Source organism: Camelus bactrianus, chromosome 13 (genome assembly GCF_048773025.1).
Source record: "Camelus bactrianus isolate YW-2024 breed Bactrian camel chromosome 13, ASM4877302v1, whole genome shotgun sequence".
Lineage (NCBI taxonomy): Eukaryota > Metazoa > Chordata > Mammalia > Artiodactyla > Camelidae > Camelus > Camelus bactrianus.
The window spans coordinates 40580802-40602899 of NC_133551.1; the positions used below are offsets into that span (position 1 = coordinate 40580802).

General features: G+C 43.4%; 1 protein-coding gene and 1 non-coding gene across 3 annotated transcripts; one reads left to right on the forward strand and one right to left on the reverse strand.

Moving 5' to 3' along the window:
- The first annotated feature begins 5973 nt into the window (after nt 1–5973).
- TRNAA-GGC (transfer RNA alanine (anticodon GGC)) lies at nt 5974–6048 on the forward strand. Its single transcript has one exon. It is a non-coding gene; the product is annotated as a tRNA-Ala (tRNA).
- Nucleotides 6049–7766: 1718 nt separating this feature from the next.
- Nucleotides 7767–16599, reverse strand: DIO1 (iodothyronine deiodinase 1). 2 transcript variants are annotated; one of them, XR_012511267.1, is made up of 5 exons: nt 16194–16599; nt 11260–11403; nt 10546–10745; nt 8333–8583; nt 7767–8147 (listed from the first exon to the last, which is right to left on the reverse strand). XR_012511267.1 is itself a non-coding variant. In XM_010951762.3 (4 exons), exons 1-4 carry the CDS (start codon nt 16528–16530, stop codon nt 8515–8517), a joined length of 750 nt encoding a protein of 249 aa, XP_010950064.2. In that variant the 5' UTR covers nt 16531–16599; the 3' UTR covers nt 7767–8514. The 2 variants fall into 2 exon arrangements, 1 of the variants encoding a protein (XP_010950064.2); XM_010951762.3 differs by having other exon boundaries at nt 7767–8583.
- Between the last annotated feature and the right edge of the window lie 5499 nt (nt 16600–22098).

The window sequence follows — 22098 nt, forward strand, 5'->3', positions numbered from 1 at the left end:
TTCCTATATTATCATGTTTATTGTCTCTCTCCTTCACTAGAGTGTAAGTTCCACCGGGCAGGGAGTTTTTTTGCTTTTGCTCATGACTGTATCCTCAGGACTTAGAACAGTGCCTGGCTCATAGTAGATTTTCCATAAATATTTGTTGATTAAATAAATTAATTTTGTTCATTTATTTGCATGTCTGTGTATCTCTTTATACTGTAAAATCCTTGAGGAGTTTTTAATAAAGCTAGCTAATGATGTATACATTTTTGGATCACTTACTCTGAGCCAGTGCTTATCACAATATCTTGCATAAAGTTAAACAACCAATCAGAATTTTTTTAAAAGGGATGGATTGAAAAATAAAAAATCTAGTAACCTTTTAACTATGTACTCAAGCAAGGCAACGACATATTATATAGATGAAAATTGTGTCTATCACTTGTTTATACAGACTTGTGAAAAAAAGCATTGCGTTGTGTTACATCTCAGGCATCTTTTGGGAACTTTACCTTCTAGGTGTTGTTCCAACAGCCCTTTGTAGCTTGACCCTGGTAGCAAGCCTTCTAAAAACTAGTACATGGCAGACTACATCAAAGTTTTAAACACATGTATAGCCTTTGAGGCAGAGATTCCATTTCTAGGAATCTATTCTAACAATCAGATAAGTGACAAATGGACAAAGACTTCTAGCAATGTTGTTTTTACAAGATGGGAAACTGGAAAAGTCTATGCATCCATAGATTAGTAAGTGTGATACATACAGACATCATATATCATACTTTATACAAATCACATATAAACATAGAATGGTTACTTGTGGTTAAAGATAGTGGAGAGAAGGAATTTTTACTCCCCTCTCTCAAAAGTTATTATTTACAATAAAAAAGATTATAAAGAGAAAGAAAAAAGTTTTCTCTTCAAGAAAGTAGTTACAACCTCTAACTGGGAAGCATACTCACTAAATACAGTGAAATCAGGATTTGGTGAAGGTAGAAGCTGAGAATGACATGCTCTCCCAGAGCTAGACATTTTCTTAAACATGTCACAGTTCTGAAAGTCTTATCCAACAATCCTTTGACTAGATTGAAGCAGTCTTGGTCTACAGGTGGCTTTAGGTGGGTTCCCATAGGGCTCAGGTTAATCATTCAAAGGCAGGGGAGATTGAGCTGAAGGAGAAACCAGGCAAGATACACCGGAGGAGACTGCTGGAGGGAAAGCATGGTGAAGGAGGGTGTGCTAGGTAGCTCAGGCTGCCGTAACAAAATACCGTGGACTGAGTGACTTAAACAACAGGCCTTATTTTCTCACAGTTCTGAAGGCTGAAAGTCCAAGATTAAGGTGCCAGCCTGCTGGATTTCTGGTGTAATGTCTCTTCCTGGCTTGTAGGTGGCCATTGTCTTGCTCTGTGCTCTCATAACCTCTTCTTTGTGCAAATAGAGGGAGAGAGAGAGAGTGCTCCCTGGTGTCTCTTCTTAAAGGACATTAATTCTATGGTATCAGGGCCCCACCCTTATGAACTCATATAACCTTAATTATGTCCTTATATGTCCTGTCTCCAAATACAGTCACATTGGGGCTTAGGGTTTCAACATATGAATTGGGAGTCGGGGAAGGGTATAGCATGTGCTTAGCATGCATGAGGTCCTGGGTTCAATCCCCAGTACCTCCATCAAAAACCAACCAACCAATGAAACAAACAAACCAAATTACCTCCCCCTAAAACAAAAACAAATAAATAAAAACAAAAAATATGAACGGGGGGTGCATAATTAAGTCCATAGCAGGTGGTGAGAGGTAACCAAACCAGTGTGACTGAAGAGGATTTCTAGGAGTCCTATCACAAAGGAAATAATAAACTTAATGAGGGTATTTAAGACAACTAATCTAAATCAAAGTTGCAGATTGCCCCAGCTTACTCTTCATCCTTCTATACTTGTTTCAGCAAATAACAAGCCCTATTAAAGAAGAGTAATCAGAAAAGACCTGGAAGGGGATTGCTTTAGATCAGGGTTTCGAAAAATAGAGCTTTAGAGAGGAATTCTTGTAAGAGTGATTTACTGAGGGAGTGCTCTCAGGAAGCAGGATAGGTCAGGGGAGAAAGTTAATCAGAGATGGCTTCAGATGAAGTCTGGCCTCAGCCTCATCCCATGGGGAGCTCTGGAGCATGAATATCACCAGAGAGGTATGCTCCCCAACCTTGAGGCAAGGGACCAGGTCTTCGTGTTGCCAAATCCATCAGTAATTGGCCATGGGCCACCCTCGGGGGAACAAACTCTCAGGCATTGCTGGGTAATAAAGCTCCTGTCACTTAGGGCAATGCTCAGGCAAAGGGACACCTGTGAGCCATTAACAGCCAACACTTAGAGCGGCTGGCAGATGGTTGCATTGGCTTGGAAAGGGGATCTCAGCAGAAAACTAATAGCAACTATAGAGCAGTAGTTCTCAAAGTGGGGTCCCTGGAACAGCATCCTCCTCTTCCTCATCTGAGAACTTGTTAGAAATGCAAATTCCCTAATCCAGCCCCAGATCCACTGAGTCAGAAACTCTAGGGGTGGGACCCATCAATCTGTGATTCAGCAAGCCCTCCAGGTGATTTTGACACATGCTAAAGTTGAGAGCCACTGTGCTATAGGGACCTATGACTAGAAACTGTAAAACAGAAAGATGCAGGGGAGGGGGAAACAGAAAAATAGGGCAGTTACAGAACATTTGTTGCAAGAGAAATTACACAAAGAACACATCAAGAATGGAGACCCATAGCTATCTCTCAAAAAGACAAAAGGAGCTCAAAGAAGAGATACAAAGATTTAAAGAAAAAATGAGACACAAGATGAAAAGTGAGTTGGCAGAGCTAAGAAAAGAAATGGAAGAGAAAAATAAGAGTGTTAACTGTATCCGAGGTGAAAGCCACATAAGAAGCAAAGGAATGATGGTAGTACTTGCAGCAGTCAGTGTTCAGTTAGGAAAACTGTAATCAATCTAGATATATAGTTAAAGCTGTGAGAGAAATAACGCAGGGAATTTGTTACAAAGAAAGCGTTGAAAAGGCTGGGAAAACAAACAGGAGACAGGAAAGTAACCCAGTGCTGGAACCCATGGGCCACACTGTTTGTTGACCAGTGGACGCACCATCACTGCCTCTGAACAGAAGCCACTCCACCTCATGGCTGGTGGTCCTGAAGCAGCTACAACGCACAGTCTCCTGCACTCCCTACAGCCAGACATGGAGAAGGGCTTCCCCCTTCCACCTGCCTTCTAATCTCTACCAGTGCTTCCCATGGGCAGAACCTAACTAGGATGCAAGGTTCAGGCTTCTAGCTCCCTAAAATCCAGAGGAGAGTGGAAAAGAGTGAGAACCAACAAGCCATTTCTGGAACAATAATAAACCCAAATTAGGGAGAATCAGGATCAGAGAAGAGAAGAGAAAAATCACAACTTAGAATCCAAAAGAACAAAGATTTTTTAAATAGTTATAGAGAAGATACAGTTATGGAAGAAAAGGGGCTACAACAGACCAATAATTATAGTTTCTGAGTAAACTAATGCCACAGAAATGAAGTTCAAGGCAACAGAAGAAAATGTCACTGAAATTTAAAAATAAGAAGTCCTTATATAACTCCTAGAGGAAAACATAGGCAGAACACTCTTTGACATAAATCATGGCAATTTTTTTTTCAAGCCAGCTCCTAGAGTAATGGAAATAAAAGAAAAATAAACAAATGGGACCTAATTAAACTTAAAAGCTTTTGCACAGCTAAGGATATCATCAACAAAACAAAAAGACAACCCACAGGATGGGAGAAAATATTTGCAAATGATGGAATTGACAAGGGACTAATTTCCAAAGTATACAAACAGCCCATACAGCTTAATGTCAGAAAACATGCAATACAATAAAAAAAATGGGCAGAAGACCTAGATAGACATCTCTCCAAAGAAGACATACAGATGGCCAATAAGCACATGAAAAGATGCTCAAATTATCAGAGAAATGAAATCAAAGCTACAATGAGGTATTACCTCATACTAGTCAGAATGGCCATCATTAAAAAGTCTACAAATGATAAATGCTGGAGAGAGTGTGCTGAAAAAGGAACCCTCCTACACTGTTGGTGGGAATGTAAATTGGTGCAGCCACTATGGAGGACAGAATGGAAGTTCCTTAAAAAACTAAAAATAGACTTACCATATGATCCAGCAATCCCACTCCTGGACATATTCTGAGAAAACTATAACTCAAAAAGACACATGCACCCCATTGTTCACAGCAGCACTATTTACAATAGCCAAGACAAGGAAACAACTTAAATGTCCATCAACAGGTGAATGGATAAAGAAGTTGTGGTGTATTTATACAATGGAATACTACTCAGCCTTAAGAAAGAATAAAATAATGCCATTTGCAGCAACATGGGTGGACCTGGAGATCATCATTCTAAGTGAAGTAAGCCAGAAAGAGAAAAGAAAATACTATGTGATATTGCTTATATGTGGAATCTGGAAAAAAAAAGGGACAAATAAACTTATTTACAAAACAGAAACAGATTCACAGACATAGAGAACAAACTTATGGTTACCAGGGGGGAAGAGGGTGGGAAGGGATAAATTGGGAGTTCGAGATTTGTAGATGCTAATTACTATATATAAAATAGATAAACAACAAGTTTCTACTGTATAGCAGAGGGAACTATATTCAATATCTTGTAATCTATAATGAAGAGGAATGTGAAAACGAGTATGTGTATGTACATGTATGATGGAAACATTATGCCGTACACCAGAAATTGGCACAACATTGTAAACTGACTGTACTTCAATAAAAAAGAAGGCAAAGTTAAAAAAAAAAAGAAGTCTTAAGATCAAAAGAGGATATTTTATTTACCTTAGTTTGGGCCACTATAACAAGAATACCATAGCCTAGGTGGCCTGTAGACAATGGAAATTTGTTTCTTACAGTTCTGGAGGCTGAACTCTGAAATCAAGATGTCAGCAAGTTTGGTTGGGGGCTTTATTCCAGGGTTACAGACTTCTTGAATCCTTGGATGGTGGAAGAGGGCAAGCCAGCTCACTGGAGCCTCTATTATAAGAGCACCCATCCCATCCATGATGACTCCACCCTCAAGACCTAGTCACTTCCCAAAAGCCCCACCTCCTTACACTATGACATTGGGCTTAAAGATTTAACATGTGAATTTTGAGAGGACACAAACATTCAGACCATAGCAGTATTCCAAAGAAATTTTGATGTAGAACAATCAACCCTGGACTATGTCTTGGGGAAGTTACTGAACTTCAAATATGAAGAAAGAATTGGACAGGCTTTCAGACAGAATAAAAGCAATTAAAATCTAGGGAAAATAAATTAGGCTGGCCTCAGACTTTTCCTCTCATGACTGCTAGACAACAGTGGTGTCCACAAATCTCTGAGGTAAAGGGACTGAAACCCAACCAGGTATCCTTCAGGCTTAAAGACAGGTAGCTGGTTGTTTGCAAGCACATAAGACTTCAAAGAGCACAGGATCCGTGTGCCCTTCTTCAAAAAACTGCATACTTGAGACTTTCAGTGATGTCATCTTTACAGCCAATTAGGTATCCTGGAATCCTTCCTCAGTTGAATACCTAACAGTCCTGGATAAAACATTTTAATACATCTTTTGAAATTAATGGCTGAGCTTACCAGAAACAAAATTGTCTGTGGCCAGGAACAAATTGAGAGCCTGACTCTGGGGAGGTGATCAAGCATTCAAGTCACTGGGCCATTCTGGGGGCATCTGCCAATTCCTGACAGTCAGAGTCTGGGTTTCCTGCACCTCCTGCCAGGCACATAAGGCAATGTCTTGTATAAGCCAGAATGGGCATAGGCGCAGAGCCCCACATAAAGCCAGGTACCACAAAGGGCATCACCCTTAGAGAAGAGGTGAACTAAAGGTAAACCCTCTTGTCGAGAGCAGACAGACATGTTGTGCATCTTCTTCAAATATTCTGGGAGAGGGTATAGCTCAGTGGTAGAGTATGTACTTGGCATGCACAAGGCCCTGGGTTCAATCCCCAGTACCTCCATTAAAAATGAATAAATAAACCCAGTTACCTCCCCTTCCAAAAAACAAAACAACATAAATGAGTTGATGTTCTGAATGCAAACTGTGTTCGGAGTGGGACAGGACATATTAAGAAGCTTCTTTCTCTTAGTCATACTTTGCAATGTTAGCCAAGCAGAATTGGTTCATTCTTGATACCGAGACCCAGAGAGGTCACCTTCAAAGAGAAAATCCCTTTCTTCATCATGAATCAGAATTGCGTTCAAACCTCTTGCAGTCTGCTGGGCAGGTTCTTTTTTTCCACCTTTGCCTGTGTTATTTAGACCACTTAAATGACCTTCTCCCTTCCCATGCTTTCCAGGCTTCCAGATTATGGATGTACTAGGCATATTTGAAGATGAAGCCCAGAGGCCATCACCTCCATAAAGTTTTCCCAGACCCATCCAGCTCAGAGGGATTGCTGTCTCCTCTGTGCTCTCTAAGCATTTAGTCTTTACCTCAGCTCTAAGCCATAGTATTCCACCTTGAATCAGTTATATTGCAGTGTATGTCCCCCACCTCCACCCCAGGAGGTTAAGCTGCTGGACTTTGTCCATTTTTGCATCACTCAGAAACCAGAAAAGAATCAGTTCTCAGTTAATCCCTGAAGCATTACATTGAAGAGAATTGAATTGGAATGTTTGGGATCAATTTAGCTTTCTGAAAACTCCTCAGTTCCAGCTACTATTATTTAAAACTGAGAGGTTTCTGTGCATTTATAGACATGAATTGAAGGATCATTCGAGAAGTGATTCAGAGGTGCATGGCCTCATACTCTGCCTCCTTTTGTGGAATTTAGTACTTTGGAAGAACAGTGCTCAGCTGTGCTTTAGCCCCACCATTTCACAGCTGTTCGTTCTCAGTGTACCCTCACAAACTCACACCAGTATTGGTCAGTCGTTTTGGTAGGATGAAGAATCCTTATTCAGTGTTCCTACTGTCCTGTCTTTTTTCCATCCGCTAGCCCCTAAAAAGGGGACCCAAGGAGGCAGTTGGGGAACAATAATGTTGGTAACAATAACAGCCAGCACTTTGATGGCATTTTCTCCAAGCCAGGCACAGTTCAGAGTGCTTTACTCACAATCCTCTGTAGGGTAGGCACTGCTGATATACTGTTTCATAGTTTAATATACCAAAGCAGCTTAACCACAGTCACACAGCCAGCAGGGAGCAGAGCTGGGACTCTGGTTTGAAGTTGGAGATAACCTTCCCAGACCTTCCACAAGTTACTTAACTCCAAGCCTTGTTTTCCTCATCTGTAAAATGGGGCTAATAATCTCCTCTTTGAAATATATAGAAATTAAATAAGATTACATATCTGAAAGTGCTTGTGCCTGATAGATGATCAATAATAACAATTTTTAAAAGAGTAAAATAGCAACATTAATAATACCATTGTAACAAATAAGGCAGAGCCAAGGAGAAGGTGTTTTCATGTTAGAAAAATATCTCCCAAGCCCATGCTTTTATGCCATGTTGTAAATGCAGTTTGATTCCAACATGACTGTTCTCTAGCAGTTCACAAGGCAAAACATTGTTAGTATAGTAATACATAGAGACCAAGTGTTCTTTCCACCAAAGGAGGGCATTCCAGCATATGGTATTTTTGCTGAAGAGATTACATTGGTCTATCATAAAACATAGAACAGGCTGACACTAATTAGCAAAGACAATGTAAAGATGACACTGAAGCCACCAAAATAGCCTGATACGTTTTAATCATTCTGTATTAGCTTGCTGCATCTTAAAACATTTTCTTTCAAATCGAGCCACAGCTGTGTGTACTTTAGGCTGTGGCCGTCATAAACAAATATGAAAAGAAGCAGAGTTAAAACAGATCAATACCAGTGGTTATCCATTAGTCTGATGTCATCTAACACAAATGACAGTTAAGAGACTTGTGAAGAAATCAGAGAAACAGAATTTCAAATACGAGCGTCTGTAAAACTGAATGACAGCTTTGAGGTGCCTGTTACCTAGTTTGGTCAAAGTTATAATGTTTTCAGGAAGCCAGTCCTTCCCACAAGTGACTTTTGATAAGGGAAGATGGTGGAAGATTCCCAGGTTCAGAGAGCCAGATTTCTATGAAATAAATTCAAAGATGGTAAAGTGAGTACTCTCTTCTTCTACAGTAGAATTGAAGATATATTACTATGGAAACCCACCCCTCATCACCAGCACCACCCTCTGTTTTAAATCTTTTGGCAAGAATGAAATGAACATACAATGAACATGGTCTGTACCGCAGGGGCAGTGTGGAGTTGTACCTTAACACCCAGCTTTCTTGTGGCTTCATTTTCTCATTGTAACAGTTGTTTGCTTAGATCAGAAAAATCTGGGCTCACAGCTGGGGACACAGATCAAGACGTAAACATCAACTGTGATGGGGTCAGGGGGCGAGTCAAGCCTTGAGGAGCCCTCCTGTTGTAACAGGGGGAATCTGTCCAGATTAACTGTGGAGCTTTTCCAGAACAGCACGCACTTCCTCTGGATGGTAGTTCCATGGACCAGGTTTACCCTGCAAGAGAAATGAATCAGCATTGTTAGATTCCCGACTTGCAGGAATATGTCGGTCTGGAGCTGAGTTGAGAGGTTTGGGCTGGTGATATGTATGTGGGAGTTTTCAGGATGGTGGAGTCAAGGGCAGACGCCTGGGAAGTGGATGAGTACACCCAGGGACAGTGTGTGGAGTGGCACCAACATTTAATGGGAAGACTGGAGAGAGAAGTAGGAGGAAAACCAGAGTGAGTAAAGTGAATAGTTTTCCAAAGGAAAAAAGGCTCTATACCAATAAGCTTCTCTTTCACAATTGGACCTTCAGACTGGCCTTATCTTCCTCTCCACCGCTCACGTCAACTTCTGCCCATTCTGCATCAGAACCACCTCTGCCTCTCCAATCCCAAGGCCTCAGTTCAACCCTCTTCACCTCCAGTCCCAAGTCCCTGCCCCCTCCAGTCCATTCTTTACCCAACAGGCAGTGATCTTTCTAAAGTACAGATCTGATCATGCCTTTCCCCTGCTCAAAACTCTTCAGTGGTTCCTTTTTGCCCTAAGATGTAGGACAAACTCCCTGGGCCTGAATGAGCCCCTGTTAACCAGCAAGCCCCCAATTCTCCATTCGCATCCTGCCCTAACATGCCTCAGTGCCTCTGCTCACCCTCTTCCCCATATTTGCAATGGTATTCACTCACTATGCTCATGTGGCTGCCTCCATACCCCTTAAGGCCTAAGCCGTTGTCACCTTCTCTGAGAAGCCTGCCCTTCCCCAGGGTTCAGAAAATTTACAGTCTGAGAGCCAAGTGTGTCCTGATGCCTCACACCCTTCTGTGCTGTAACAGCAGAACTGAATTGTTTTGACAGGGGTAATTTGGCCCACAAAGATGAAAGTATTTACTCTCTGGTCCTTTATAGAACAGATATGCCGACCCCTGCTCCGCATCTCACAGCACCTGGGACACCTGTCTTCCTTATCCCCGACTGTGAGCACCTTGAAGTAGGTGTGGGCCATTTTAAACTCCTGCTTGTGCTTCTGGTACTTGCACAGGACCTAACCCAGGTTAGGACTCAGTACCAAGCTTGTCTCAACTGTGCCACCTTACTGCCATGTCACAGGGGGGAGAAAGGAGGGAGTACCGAATCCTCGTGCTGTGACCCTTAGCACCCTGAGGGTTCATCTGCAGGTTGTTGCTTGTTTCCCCTGCATGACTAGGACCTGCTTGACCCGTGGGCAGAGGAGTATCCACATGGCTGGGCTTCCTGTGCTCTCCAAGGCTCGAAATCCCTTCAGCAGCTATAAAACTTCATTTCTGTCCTCTCAGGGGAGGCTAATGGTGCCCATGGGTCAGAGGCTGTGCTTACCTCCCTCACCCTGACCAGGCTGAAGCCTTGAAGGGGGACACGACCACCAGAAAGGAAGCCTAGACTCAATTCCTGCCTCGAATTCCTGCCTCAAATTCCTGCTTCAGTATTTCCAGCTCCAAACTGCAGAGTTTGTTCTTTGCTGGCGTCTACACCTCCTCCCAGGTTCAGGCCTCCCTCTGAGATCAGTAGCTTGAGGCCCTCCCGCTTTTGGCCCATCCCATCCAGAGGCTTCTAGAATTGAAATCAGAGCCTGTGCAGTGTGACCTTGGGCAAGTCAATTTCCTTCTCTGAGCATTGTTTATGAAAAGGAAGCAACAGTCTCTGTCTCTCAGCTTCAAACCAAACCAGGGCAGGGCCAGTCTTCTGGGTTCAGAAGGTAGCCAGGAAGCTACAGCTCTGACCCAAATGCTAGGGACTTTCTTATACATTATTTCATTCCCTCTGAGGTGGGGGCCAACATCTCCATTTTGCAGAAAAGGAAATGGAAGCTCCAGGAAGGGGAAAGACTTGCCTGTAGTCATGTGGCTGATAAATGACCGGGCAGTGATTTGAATCTGGTCTGCCTGATACAAGCCCTCTCTGCCCTTGCCCTCCCTGGGTCCCCTTCCCACCACACCACCTTATACAGGATCCTGCCTTCCTGGAGCACATAGAGCCTCTCGGGCAGCGCCGCGTAGAGCTGGCTGCTCTGGTTCTTCATTGTGTCCACCACCACAGGGCACTGGGGGCTTCTGTCCAGCAGCAGGTGGGCTGCCCGCAGGCGGTCCTGGAGATTCTGGTGATTCTTGATGTCCACGTTATTCTTAAAAGCCCAGCCATCTATAAGAGAAAGGCCGGGCAGAAGGACCCACAGGCATGGCACATACTTCCTGCAAGCTAAATACCTCCTCCGCCCCCCTTTTTACCGAGGGTCCCAGATAGAGGACTTCCCAACATTGGCACTATTGACAATTTGAGCTAGATAATTCTTTGTTGTGGAGGCTGCCCTGTGTGTTGTGAGGGGTTGAGCAGCGTCTCTGGCCTCTACTCACTAGATGTCAGTAGCATCCTCCCACCTTCAATCTGTGACAACCAAAAATGTCTCAGACATTGCCAAATGTCCCCTGTGGGACCAAAACCACCCTCTCTTGAGAACTACTGCTCTTAACACCATCTCCTCCAGGAAGCCTTCCCTGACATACTCAGCTGTGTTTCTTGGGCGAGCTCTTTAAACCTCTTTAAATTCTCAGTTTTCCCATTTTTCCCTCTCTCTCCTTTTTTTCTCCCCACCCTCAACCTTGAGCAAAGGGGAGAAAGAGGGAGGGAAGAGCTGGAGGGAGGGAATGTTTTTTACCTGATGCATGTGCTTCTTCAATGTAAATGATGAGAAAATCTGCTATGGAATTAAAATCTTCAATAAGTCTCTTGAACTGGTCAAATTTGAAAATAAATGAAGGTCAGGTGCAACTTCCAAAATTCAGCACCAATGGCCTGTTACCTAAAACAAATGGAACCATCATCAACCAATAACCTACACACAGCATTTCGTTTGCAAGCATCATCTTCACTCCTGAATTCATTTCTTATGACCTTTATTTCCCCTCTAAGATGGATGCAGGGCACGGTTGGAGGTGGAATGCTAGAGAGCAGGCTTAGCAGAGGCTGGAGCCAGTTTGCTCCTCTCAAAAGTGAGGGGATTCCATCAGATGGTCTCAGTGGACCATTTGCAGTCGCTGGGTGATCATTAAAATGATGACAAGGAGAGTCCCTTTCATGCAGTTCATAAGGCAGGCACGCATTGATCCTCTCATTGATATGATTCATGTGCTGCAAGGTGGGTGATTTTTCCCCCGATTTATAAACTTGCTCCTTGTCACACAGCAGGAGTTAAAATTAACACTCTGGTTTCTATGTTCTCAACTTGGTGCTCTTTCCGTTCAAAGTACCACCATTTCCTCATCCACAAATGGACATAATAGCAATGTTTACCTTTTAGGATTGTTCTGAGATTTAAATAACTTAAAACAGATAAGGGCTTAAAACAGTGCTTGCCCATAATAGGTGCTCAATGAATGTAAGTTCTTATGTTCTTAGTGCTCATCTCCTCCCTGAGCTGTGAAGAGGTGGGCAGAGGAGGGGACCCCACAATGGGGACCTTAGTAAAGAACCTGGGTTTTCTCCCAAGTACAAGGGGACATTATGGACACATAAAACAAGGATGGTGGATATTGGTTGCAATTTTGGCTGCCCAACCTCTTACCCGCCTTCCCACTTGGAATTCCCTATTCTGTGTACTGTTGATGTAGCTGTGTGCCCAGCCTTGCTCTGTGGAAGACATCAGGGCCATGTCTGTTCTTTGCTCCCAGAAGCCAGGGCATAGGCAGTGAGTGACCCAGGCTGGGCTGACTGGACCTTCCCACCAAAAAAAAAAAAAGAAAAAAAAAAAAAAAGACCCTCCTAACTCTTTGATCCTGGAGTTACTGAGATGGTAGAATTCATCCACAGCTCAATGGTCGTGCCTCATCAGAGATGGTGGAGTCCTACAGTGGTGATGGATTCCCATGGCAACCACGGTGACAGCAGTTTCCAGGCCCAACTGTTGATGCTACAGGATGGTCCAAGCCCAGCGGCTGTGGTTGATTCTGGGGAGACTGCATCATCTTTCTAATACATTCCTTTATACATGTATATATGTGTGGCTAAGAAAACCAGAGTGAGTTTCTGTTACTTGCAAGCCAGAACTCTGACTACTACAATAGGCTGTGTGATGAAAAATGATCAGTTTCCACCTGAAGATCACTACTCAATGAAGAAAGGACTGAGGGTGAGAATGGAAGTGGGGCCGAAGCAGTTAGGGGGACTTGTATAAATCCACATGAGAGACAATGGGAGTCTGAGCTAGTGTGTGTGCAGTGGAGAAGGGGAAAAGGTGGAACTGATAGGACTTGTTGATGGAGGGGAGTTCAGGGCATCTTAACTTGCTTGTGGTTTGTTTGGTTAGTTATTCCTTCACCTTGTTCTGCAAAGGATTTGAAGCAGCTTACATGTATAATAAAATTTTAAACAAAAAATTTTTTAAATCATGCCCCTCCGGGAGGCATAGAATAGATGCCAAGCATTCTTTACACCTGAGCTAATATTTGACTCTGAGATTCCAGGTGGCCAAGTAAAAGGAGAAACACAATTGCTTATATATTCTTTATTTTTCAGTACATGAGGAGAAAGCAGGCCAATTTCTCTGGACATACAAAGTTCTCCTTGTCCTTGTCCCACAGGTTTCCTCAGAGGAGGCCCTAGGAGAGAAACTCAGTGCCTGTTGGTTGCATCCTCACCCATGTGACAGGAATGCCCAGACCTCAGCAGGGGAGGCTCAGAGATCAGTTATGGCCAAGTCGCTGGCCACTGGCCTCCAGTGACCCCAGGGAGTCACCCTTTAGATAAGAACCAAGGGAATTTAAGGTCAGGACCAGTGCTAAATATTAGCTGTCTGGAATATTGTTTCTAATTGGATAAAACATTTCAACATCCACTGATTAGGACCTTGGAAGAAACAGAGCCATTTGTTTAATTATTTATAGTGTGGCTAGATGCAACAATCAGGCTTGAGTGCAAAGTTTAAACTTAGTTCCCTGCTTTCCTGGTAGCAGAGAGAGGAAGGACAAGTGTTGAGGGGGTGGCTGTGCTGGGGGCTGGCACTATGCCACATCCAGAGGCCACAGTGCAGAGAACACCATTTCAAGAACATCAGGCAAACACTGTCAAGTCCAACTTGTTTGTATAAATGGGAAAACAGCTCTGTAGTAGCTCTAGATTTGAAGCCATCATTGGTTAATTTACAGGTTGATCCTCAAACTAGTAAATTAACCTCCACACCAGGCTCTCCCACCAGAGAAAGCCCATTTATAGTTACTAGATGACCCCTCATAAATATACTTGGGGAGATTTTAGAAGATTTTTAATGGGGGCTGAAATAAATCCAGTTTCAGACTAACTGCCAGGTACGGAGAAAACAAATCATCCAGACTTGCCTTCTACCACGTCAGTTAATCAGTGTTTGGCGGTGTGTGTGTGTCTGAGAGCATGTGTCTGTCCTGTGTGTGCATGTGCGTGTACATTCAAAGGATAAGAGGTGCCTGAGAATTTCTCTGAGCTTCTGTTGTTTTACCCAGTAACAGAAAGTAGACTAGCTGAGAGTCAGAGGGCTCAGGTTCTGGTTCTGACCATAAGAACGCTCTGTGTGACTCTGAGCAAGTCCTTTACCTCTCAGGGCCTTTGCATCTGAAAAGTGAAAGCGTTGCTTTAGATTATCTGTAAAGAATCTTCCAGACCTTCCAGTTTGTGGCTCTAAAATGAGTTCCCAGATTCATACCTAAAGCATACAGCAGAGCTATTTAGTGGACTGGTGTGTTTCCAAAGCACTTCCAGGATGTCTTTCTAAGAAGCAGAACTGATCATGTTTACTACCTGCTTGAAAGCCCTTCTGGAACTCACCAGTACATTCAGGATAAAGGCTACCCTCTTTGCTAAGACACCTAAAGCCCCGCAAGCTCTGATCCCTAGTGATGTTTCCAGCTTCATCCTTCATCCCTGCATGCCTCCCATACCCTACTCTGGCCAAACTGATTGATGTCCCTCTACATCTCTGACCTCTGCTGCTCCTCCCCTCCTTCCTGCTCTGTTCACCACTCCCCTCGTCCTCACCCATCCCAAGCCTGAGGTCCCTGGACAACCAGCTCACTATCCTCTTCTCCAGGAAGCCTTCGCCTGACCACCTTCCTACCCAACCTTACTTCTTCCAGGACTTTCTGGTTCTCTCTCCCACTATACCATCTTCCTCTCTCAGTTATGAAATCTTCCAGTTGTGTTGATATCATCAGTACCTGTTATTTCAGGGACTCTGGGCCAGTGGACTGAAAGCCAACTCCATTTTACAAACTAGAGTTTTCTTTTTTCTCTCAGACCCCTTCTCTCTCCATTTCTTCAGTTTCAAGTACAGCAGCAGGGAGCAGAGACAAATAGAACTGTCTTTAAAATGTAACTGACCCACTAGAAAGTGAACAGTTAAAATAAGCAAGCAAATCCTGTCAACTGGCCACGAGGCAAGTTTGGCTTTCATGGAACTGGTCGCTAGATGATCAAAATTCAGCAAATTGGCCTGGTTGCATCACAGTTCTTGGCATGAGGCAGACACACAGGAAGGTTTGTTGTTTTTCTCATTGCTCTTATTATCAGTGGTCACTTAGTGAATGCTTATTGAGAAAACAGAGGTCATTTGTGCACTGTGGTGATGAGGGGGACTTGGAATGTTGGTGACAGAGGGGAACAGCCAACAACATCAGCAAAGGCAAAGAGAAGGGAGAGCACATGGGATGCCCAAGAACCAGCAGCTCATCTGGAGGCAGTGGCACAAGGGGAAGCCTACAGGTGAAGTTGGGATGCAAAAGTAGAGTCAGCTCAGGGAAGACACAAGGCTGAGCCTGTGCTTCATCCCAAATGCAGGGGTTTGGGGTGTCTGGAGGTTGCCGAGCTGGGGTGCCTGTTGGCCAGGGATGTGCTTGTGGAAGGGTAATCTGGCAGCCACTCACAAGTTGGGAGGGAAGAGCCACTCACAAGAAGGGAGAAGGAAAACCTGGCAGGAAGAGCAGCTGTGAGGACAGAAAGAGAAAACTGACCCAGAGAGTCCTTTTAGAGCCCAAACAGATAGAGCTGGTTTGCCTGGAAGAGAGAGAGAGAGCTCTTCAACAAATATTTACTGAGCAATTTCTATGAGCAGCGGCAGCCAGGGGGATGCTGGGTGAGAGCCAGGGTCTCCTCCTGCACGGAGCTTGCAGGCTGGTGAAGGTGACAGACATTAATCAAATACCCATACATAATTCCAAACCAGGACATGTGTGATCAAGAAAAGTTTAGGATGTTAAGCCTACAAGAGGGGGGAACCTAGTCCAGGGAAGCTGGGGTTGCCTTATCTCAGGAAGTGTCACTGAGCGGAAGTCTGAAGGGTGAACAGGAGTAGACCAGGCAGAGGCGGGCGAAGAGCAGCCCAGACGAAGGGACTGTGCGTTAAGAGCGCTGCTGGAGGCGCTGAAGGCCAGTGTGCCTGCTCTGTGGTTTGAGTGCCTGGGAAGGTGGTGATGCCACTCAGAAAAACAGAACCCAGGAAAAATCCTCATTTCAGGAAGCAGGAAGAAGACATGAAGCAGGAGCAGCTGGAGTAGTAGAATTCAGCCCTGTTCAACCCACATGCCCACCCTCCTCAAGCACCCCTCAAGCTTGATTCAGCCCCCTGACCTTGCATGAAGTCCCAGATGTTGCACCTCTGTCCTGACAGGCGGACCACGGGGCAGTCTGGGGCCAGACCCCCTTGCTCGGTCGTGTCCTCCAGTCGCTGCCAACGGACCTTCAGGATGAACCAGAAATACTGGATGCTGAAGAAGGTGGGGATCCAGTTTTCATAGGAGAAGTGGGGGTTCTGGGCCATGCCAGTCCTCTGACTCATGGCCAGGATGTCCTGCTTGACTCTCCCGGGGAACAGTGTCAGGAGCACTTTGCCCAGGGCCACGTGCAGGGCCACCTGAAAGAGCACCCAGAGCCTCTTCAGCCATAGCCCTGGCAGGGACAGCCCCATCTCGGCACAGCCAGGGCTGGCTCTGAGGCCAGTGGGCAGAGAGGCCACCGCCAGGTGACACGGGGCGGAGCTGGACAAAGGTGCAGGGTCGCGGTAGCCAACCCGGACAGGAGGAAGGTGTCAGGACAGAAGGTATTTGCCTTCCTGTCAATGGAATGGAAAATTCCAAACCAGTGGCTAAAGGTCTGTTCTAATGATTGTTTCTGAGTCTTTGTCTTCACTTTTGAGAGATATTTGGACTGGGAAACTTCAGATCTTCTGAAGTTTCTCCTTCTGATAAGTTTTTAAAAATAAAGACTTTAAAAGATCACACCTAAAAGGACTCTGGGGCTCCTTAGAAAGGCTCTGTTACAAGTGAACACTAATGTTAATTATTCTTTTAATAATGTAAGTTGTTCTTTAACTATGAAAGATGTTTTTCCCACTCACAGCTTCTAGCTGGTGGTTGAGTGTTTATGGAGGCAGAGCCCTCCCCAGAGGACTTGGGTCTGGAAGCTCCCCAGGCAGAGACAGAGCTGGGGACATCCCCAAGGAAATTTGGGACTGCGCCTCCCTTAGCACTAGGGGTAGAGTGATAAATACAACACTCTCTGCTCTCAGTGGGGTGTAGTGTAGAGTGGGGAAGAGACAAGTAAACAGAAAATTACCATTTAGTATGTTAAACACAGAGACAGAGGATGAGTGGGGGCCATGGGAGCATGGAGAAAGGGCAGCTGATTCTGTTTAGAGAGGTCAAGAGGACATCCCCAAGGAAGTGATGTCTGTGCTGAAACCAGAAAGACAGAAGAGCAAGCAGTAAATCAGGCAAGTGGGGACAGTGGTCCTGGTGGAAGGAACCACACGTCCAAAGAACTACTATCCAGAGATAGTAAGGCTCGCTGGAGAAACTGAAAAAATCATAGAAGCTCAGAGCTGGAAAGAGGTTTAGAAAACATCTAAAACCACTTTCTTTTTTAAGCCGGAAAACTGAAATCCAGAGAGTGGAAGTAGCCTCAGGCCAGTTCTGTTAATAATCTCTAAGGAGTTAATTCACAAAGCTTTAAAGTGCACCCCCTTCCCCAAGGCATTTACATACCTGTGTGTTCGGATAGAGGGAAGGATGACATGAAAGTAGCTGCCACCTTCAAAAAGGTGTCAGTCGTGGCCTCTAGCACACTGACCTTATTTAGAGAAAGAAAAAACAGCTCCAAAAGATGTTCTGTTTCTGAGCATCTCAATGTAAATGCCGCCTGCTGGGTCTGCAAAGGACAAGCACCTGTCTCTTCAAGCTGTAATAACCCCTTGTGTATATATGCCAGGTACAAAGCAATCCTAGATCCCTCGTTTCACTTGTTTGTTCTTATTGTCATCTGTTTGTTTTAAGTAGGCTTTTTCCCCCCAAGCAGTTTTAGGTTCACAGCCAAATTAAGCAAAAAGTACAGGGAGTTCCCATGTACCTCCTGCCCCAACACATGCACAGCCTCCCACACTATCCGTATCCCACCAGAGTGGTGCATTTGTTACAACTGATGAACCTGCATTAACAAATCATTGTCACTAAAATTCCATAGCTTACATAGAGTTCAGTCTTGGTATTATACAATCTGTGGGTTTTGACAAATCTGTAAGGTATGCGTCCACCATTATGGTATCTTAAAGGATAGTCTTGCCCTAAAATCCTCTGTGCACCACCTGTTCATCCCTCCCTCTCCCCTGGTAACCATTCATCTTTTTGATATTTCCATAGTTTTACCTTTTCAGAGTATCATACAGTTGGAATCATACAGTATGTAGCCATTTCAGATTGGCTTCTTTCACTTAGTAATACACATTTAAGAAACCTCCATGTCTTCTCATGAACTGATAGCTTATTTCTTTTTAGCACTGAATAATATTCCATTGTCTGGATGTACCATAGTTTATTTATCTATTCACTTACATCTTGGTTGCTTCCAAATTTTGGCAGTTACGAATAAAGCTGCTGCTATAGACTCAATGTTTGTGTCCCCCCCAAATTCATATGTTGAAACATAATCCCTAAGGATGGTATTTGGAAGTGAGGTCTTCGTGTGGTGATTAGGTAGTTAGGGTGGAGCCCTAATGAATAGGATTAGTGCCCTTATAAGAGAGACCCCAGAGAGAGCCCTTACCCCTTCACTGTGTCAGGATGCAACAAGATGGCTATCTAGACACTAGGAAGTGAACACTTACTAGACACTGAACCTACTGGTACCTTGATCTTGGACTTCCCCGCCTCCGAAACTGTGAGAAGTAAATTTCTGTTGTTTATAATCTAGCCAGTCTATGGTATTCTGTTATATTCTGCAGCCTGAATGGACTAAGACAGCTGCCATAAACATCTGTGTTTTTTCATGGACTTAAGTTTTCAACCCATTTGAGTAAATACCAAGGAACACAATTACTGGATCTTATGTTAAGAGTATGATTAGTGTTGTAAGAAATTGCCAAATTATCTTCCAAACTGGATGCACCATTTTATATTTCCACCATCATGGAATAAGAGTTCCTGTTGTTCCACGTCCTCACCAGTGTTTGATATAGTCTGTGTTCTGAATTTTGGCCATTTGAAGAGGTATGTAGTGGTATCTCATTTGTTTTAATTTGCAGTTCCCTAATGACATATGTTGTTGAGCATCTTTTTATATATTTATTTGCCATCTGTATATTTTCTTTGGTGAAATGTCTGTTCCAATCTTTTGCTCATTTTAAAATCAGATTGTTCGTTTTTTCGTTATTGAGTTTTAAGAGCTCTTTGTTTACTTTAGACAATAGTTCTCCATCAGCTATGTCTTTTGCAAAATATTTTCTCCCGGTCTGTAGCTTGTCTTCTCGGTCTCTTGACCATGTTTTTTTCAGAGCAGAAGTTTTTAATTTTAATGAAGTCCAACTTAACTCTTTTTTCATGAATTGTGACTTTGGTGTTTTATCTAAAAGTCATCACCAAATTCAAGGTTATCTAGCTTTTCTCCTAGATTGTCACTGGGTCTCTGGGGGGAAAATATATACCTATATCCATATGTAAGTTTATTATACATTTTACTGCTATACAGAGTATGCAGTAAACAATTTACAAGAGTAGTAAAATACCCAATATTCCTTATTGCTAATTCCACATAGCCAGTTGATTCTTACAGGATGCTTTCACTGATTTTTGCCAAACTCTTGCTTCTGTAGCTCACCTATGTTTGCAATTGCTGAACAGGACAGTTTGGACATGAATGTTGGTTAATAATTTTCCTTTAAGTTAAGGAGGAAGATGAAAGTGAAAAAAATGAAGATATATGTCAAAATTTCACTATTTGTTCATGATGTGAGGAACTTGTTTTTGAATACTGAAAGAATACTGCCTCAATTTTTTGTGTTATTCACAATACTACAACTATAGTCATAACACATACTTTTATATTTAATCTGCACTTTAATATTTTCTTCATTATTTTCTTAAACCTAGATCAGGGGTCAGCAAACCATGGCTTATGAGCCAAATCTGGCCCTCTGCCTATTTTTGTAAATAAAGTTTTATTGGACCACAGACCATTCATTTATACATTTGCCTATGTCTGCTTTTGTACTACAACAGCAGAGTTGAGTAGTTGCAACAGACTGTGTGGTCCACACAGCTAAAAATATTTACTATTCTGGCCTTTATAGAAAAAGATTGTCCGCCTCAGTCCAGACAGCAAACAAAGCAAAAACATCAACCCTAGACATGTAGCATTTTCTAATTTCTGTGTTGTAAATAATTCCAAATTGCTGATTTTAAGCTACCAAAGTGATGTCACTGTGTTTGTGGAGTTGGGAAGAGGCCCTCAGAAGCACACTGTGTGTGTAAAAACAGGCATCATCTCAAGAGCACAGATGATAGTGAAATGTAGGGAAATATTGAGGAAGTGATGTTTTGAATATGATTACCTGTATTGTTAATATAAGTTATTTAATTGTTAATAAAATTTACATAATTGTAAATTGATATAATTTAATTTTTAATAATGGTTAGGTTTCAATAACTGGCTCACAGAATTCCTGAAAATTTGACAACCAGCTCTCATTGAGCATATTCTAGCACACCACTGGCCTGGCTCCACTCACTGAATGACCAAAGCCGAATCACTTAACCTCTTTCTACCAGACAGGGCATGAACAGAATGCAGGCCGAGCTAAGGGAAAGGGCCCGACGTCACACTTCTCAACCTTGTATTCCCAAATACCTGTAACTGCTGAGTATCTGAGACTAGCCCACTGAGTTTTCAAAGTCTTTGAAGCCTCCTGTTTTGTCTTTTAAAATGTATGTGGTTTGCCTACAAATTTTATAATTTTTGCAGGATATGGCATACATGAATTTTGTGTCCTGTTTGTTGCAGGATGGCTCTGGCCCCACATTTGGGTTTCAAACAACCTTAGCCCTTAACACTAGCAGACACATTAAGAAAAAAAAAAAAAGGAAAAGAGGCTTGTTTGTTAGAGACTCCAAAAGAAAAAGAGTAAAGCAGTACCTACTGCCCATCCCTCATTTGCAACCCCCGGAGCCAGTGAGATGCTCCCACAGCACCAACAGCCTTCTCCCTAGGATGGGTGTCACTCGGGAGTGTTGGAGACACTTTCTGGAGCGCGGCTTAGCTGTGTGGTTGCCAGCTTTCCTCTCTGCAGAAAGCCAGAGGACTCCAGCAGAATCACATGCAGCATCTATCCAAGGCTCATGCTTTTCAGACTGTCCCCTTCACCCCCCACCCCACCCCATCCCTGTCCATCAAAGCAAGGCTTGCTCCTTGGCTTCCCCTCCCTCCTCATTCTTCCCCCATTCTCTCTAGGTGGGGTGGGGTGGGTTCTATCTCTCATCAGCTCATTTCCCCCCACGGCAGTAGAGGTCTAATTAGTATCATCAGATGGACTCACCTTCCCTTCTATATTTGGCAGATAAGTTAAGGAAACCTGAACATTTGAGCTCAGAGTTTTTCAACCTTGATAGCACTGACGTTTTGGACTAGATAATTCTTTGTTTTGAGGAGCTATCTTGCATGTTGTTGGGACTTTCTTTTTATTTTTTTTTTTAACATTTTAAAAACAATTATTTGTCTTTATTTTATTTTTATTTGTTTATTTTTATGACAGTACTGGGGATTGAGCCCAGGACCTGGTGCACACTAAGCATGTTCTCTACCACTGAGCTATTCCCCTACCCCTATTTTGCATGTTGTAGGAAGTTTAGAAGCTCCCCGGCCCATAGTGTCCCACAAGTTGTGACAATCAAAAATGTCTTCAGGCATTGCCAAGTATCCCCTGGGAGCAAAATAGTCCCCTGTTGAGAATCACTGTTTTAGTTAGACCAGTATAGTTATCTTTGATTCTTGTCTCATTTTGAGCCAAAACTTACATATCATTATAATTAATATATCAGTATAACTTTCAGTTCTGTTTCGAAGAGGAGAAATATATAGTCTGGGTGTTATCACCTCCCCCCAACACCTACACACTTATCACTAGCAATGGGGTTGTTGTTGCCATCTGATTGATGAGCAGTCCAGTTCCAAAATCCATCCTGGGGGCTACTTTCTGGGACTATTCTTGGTA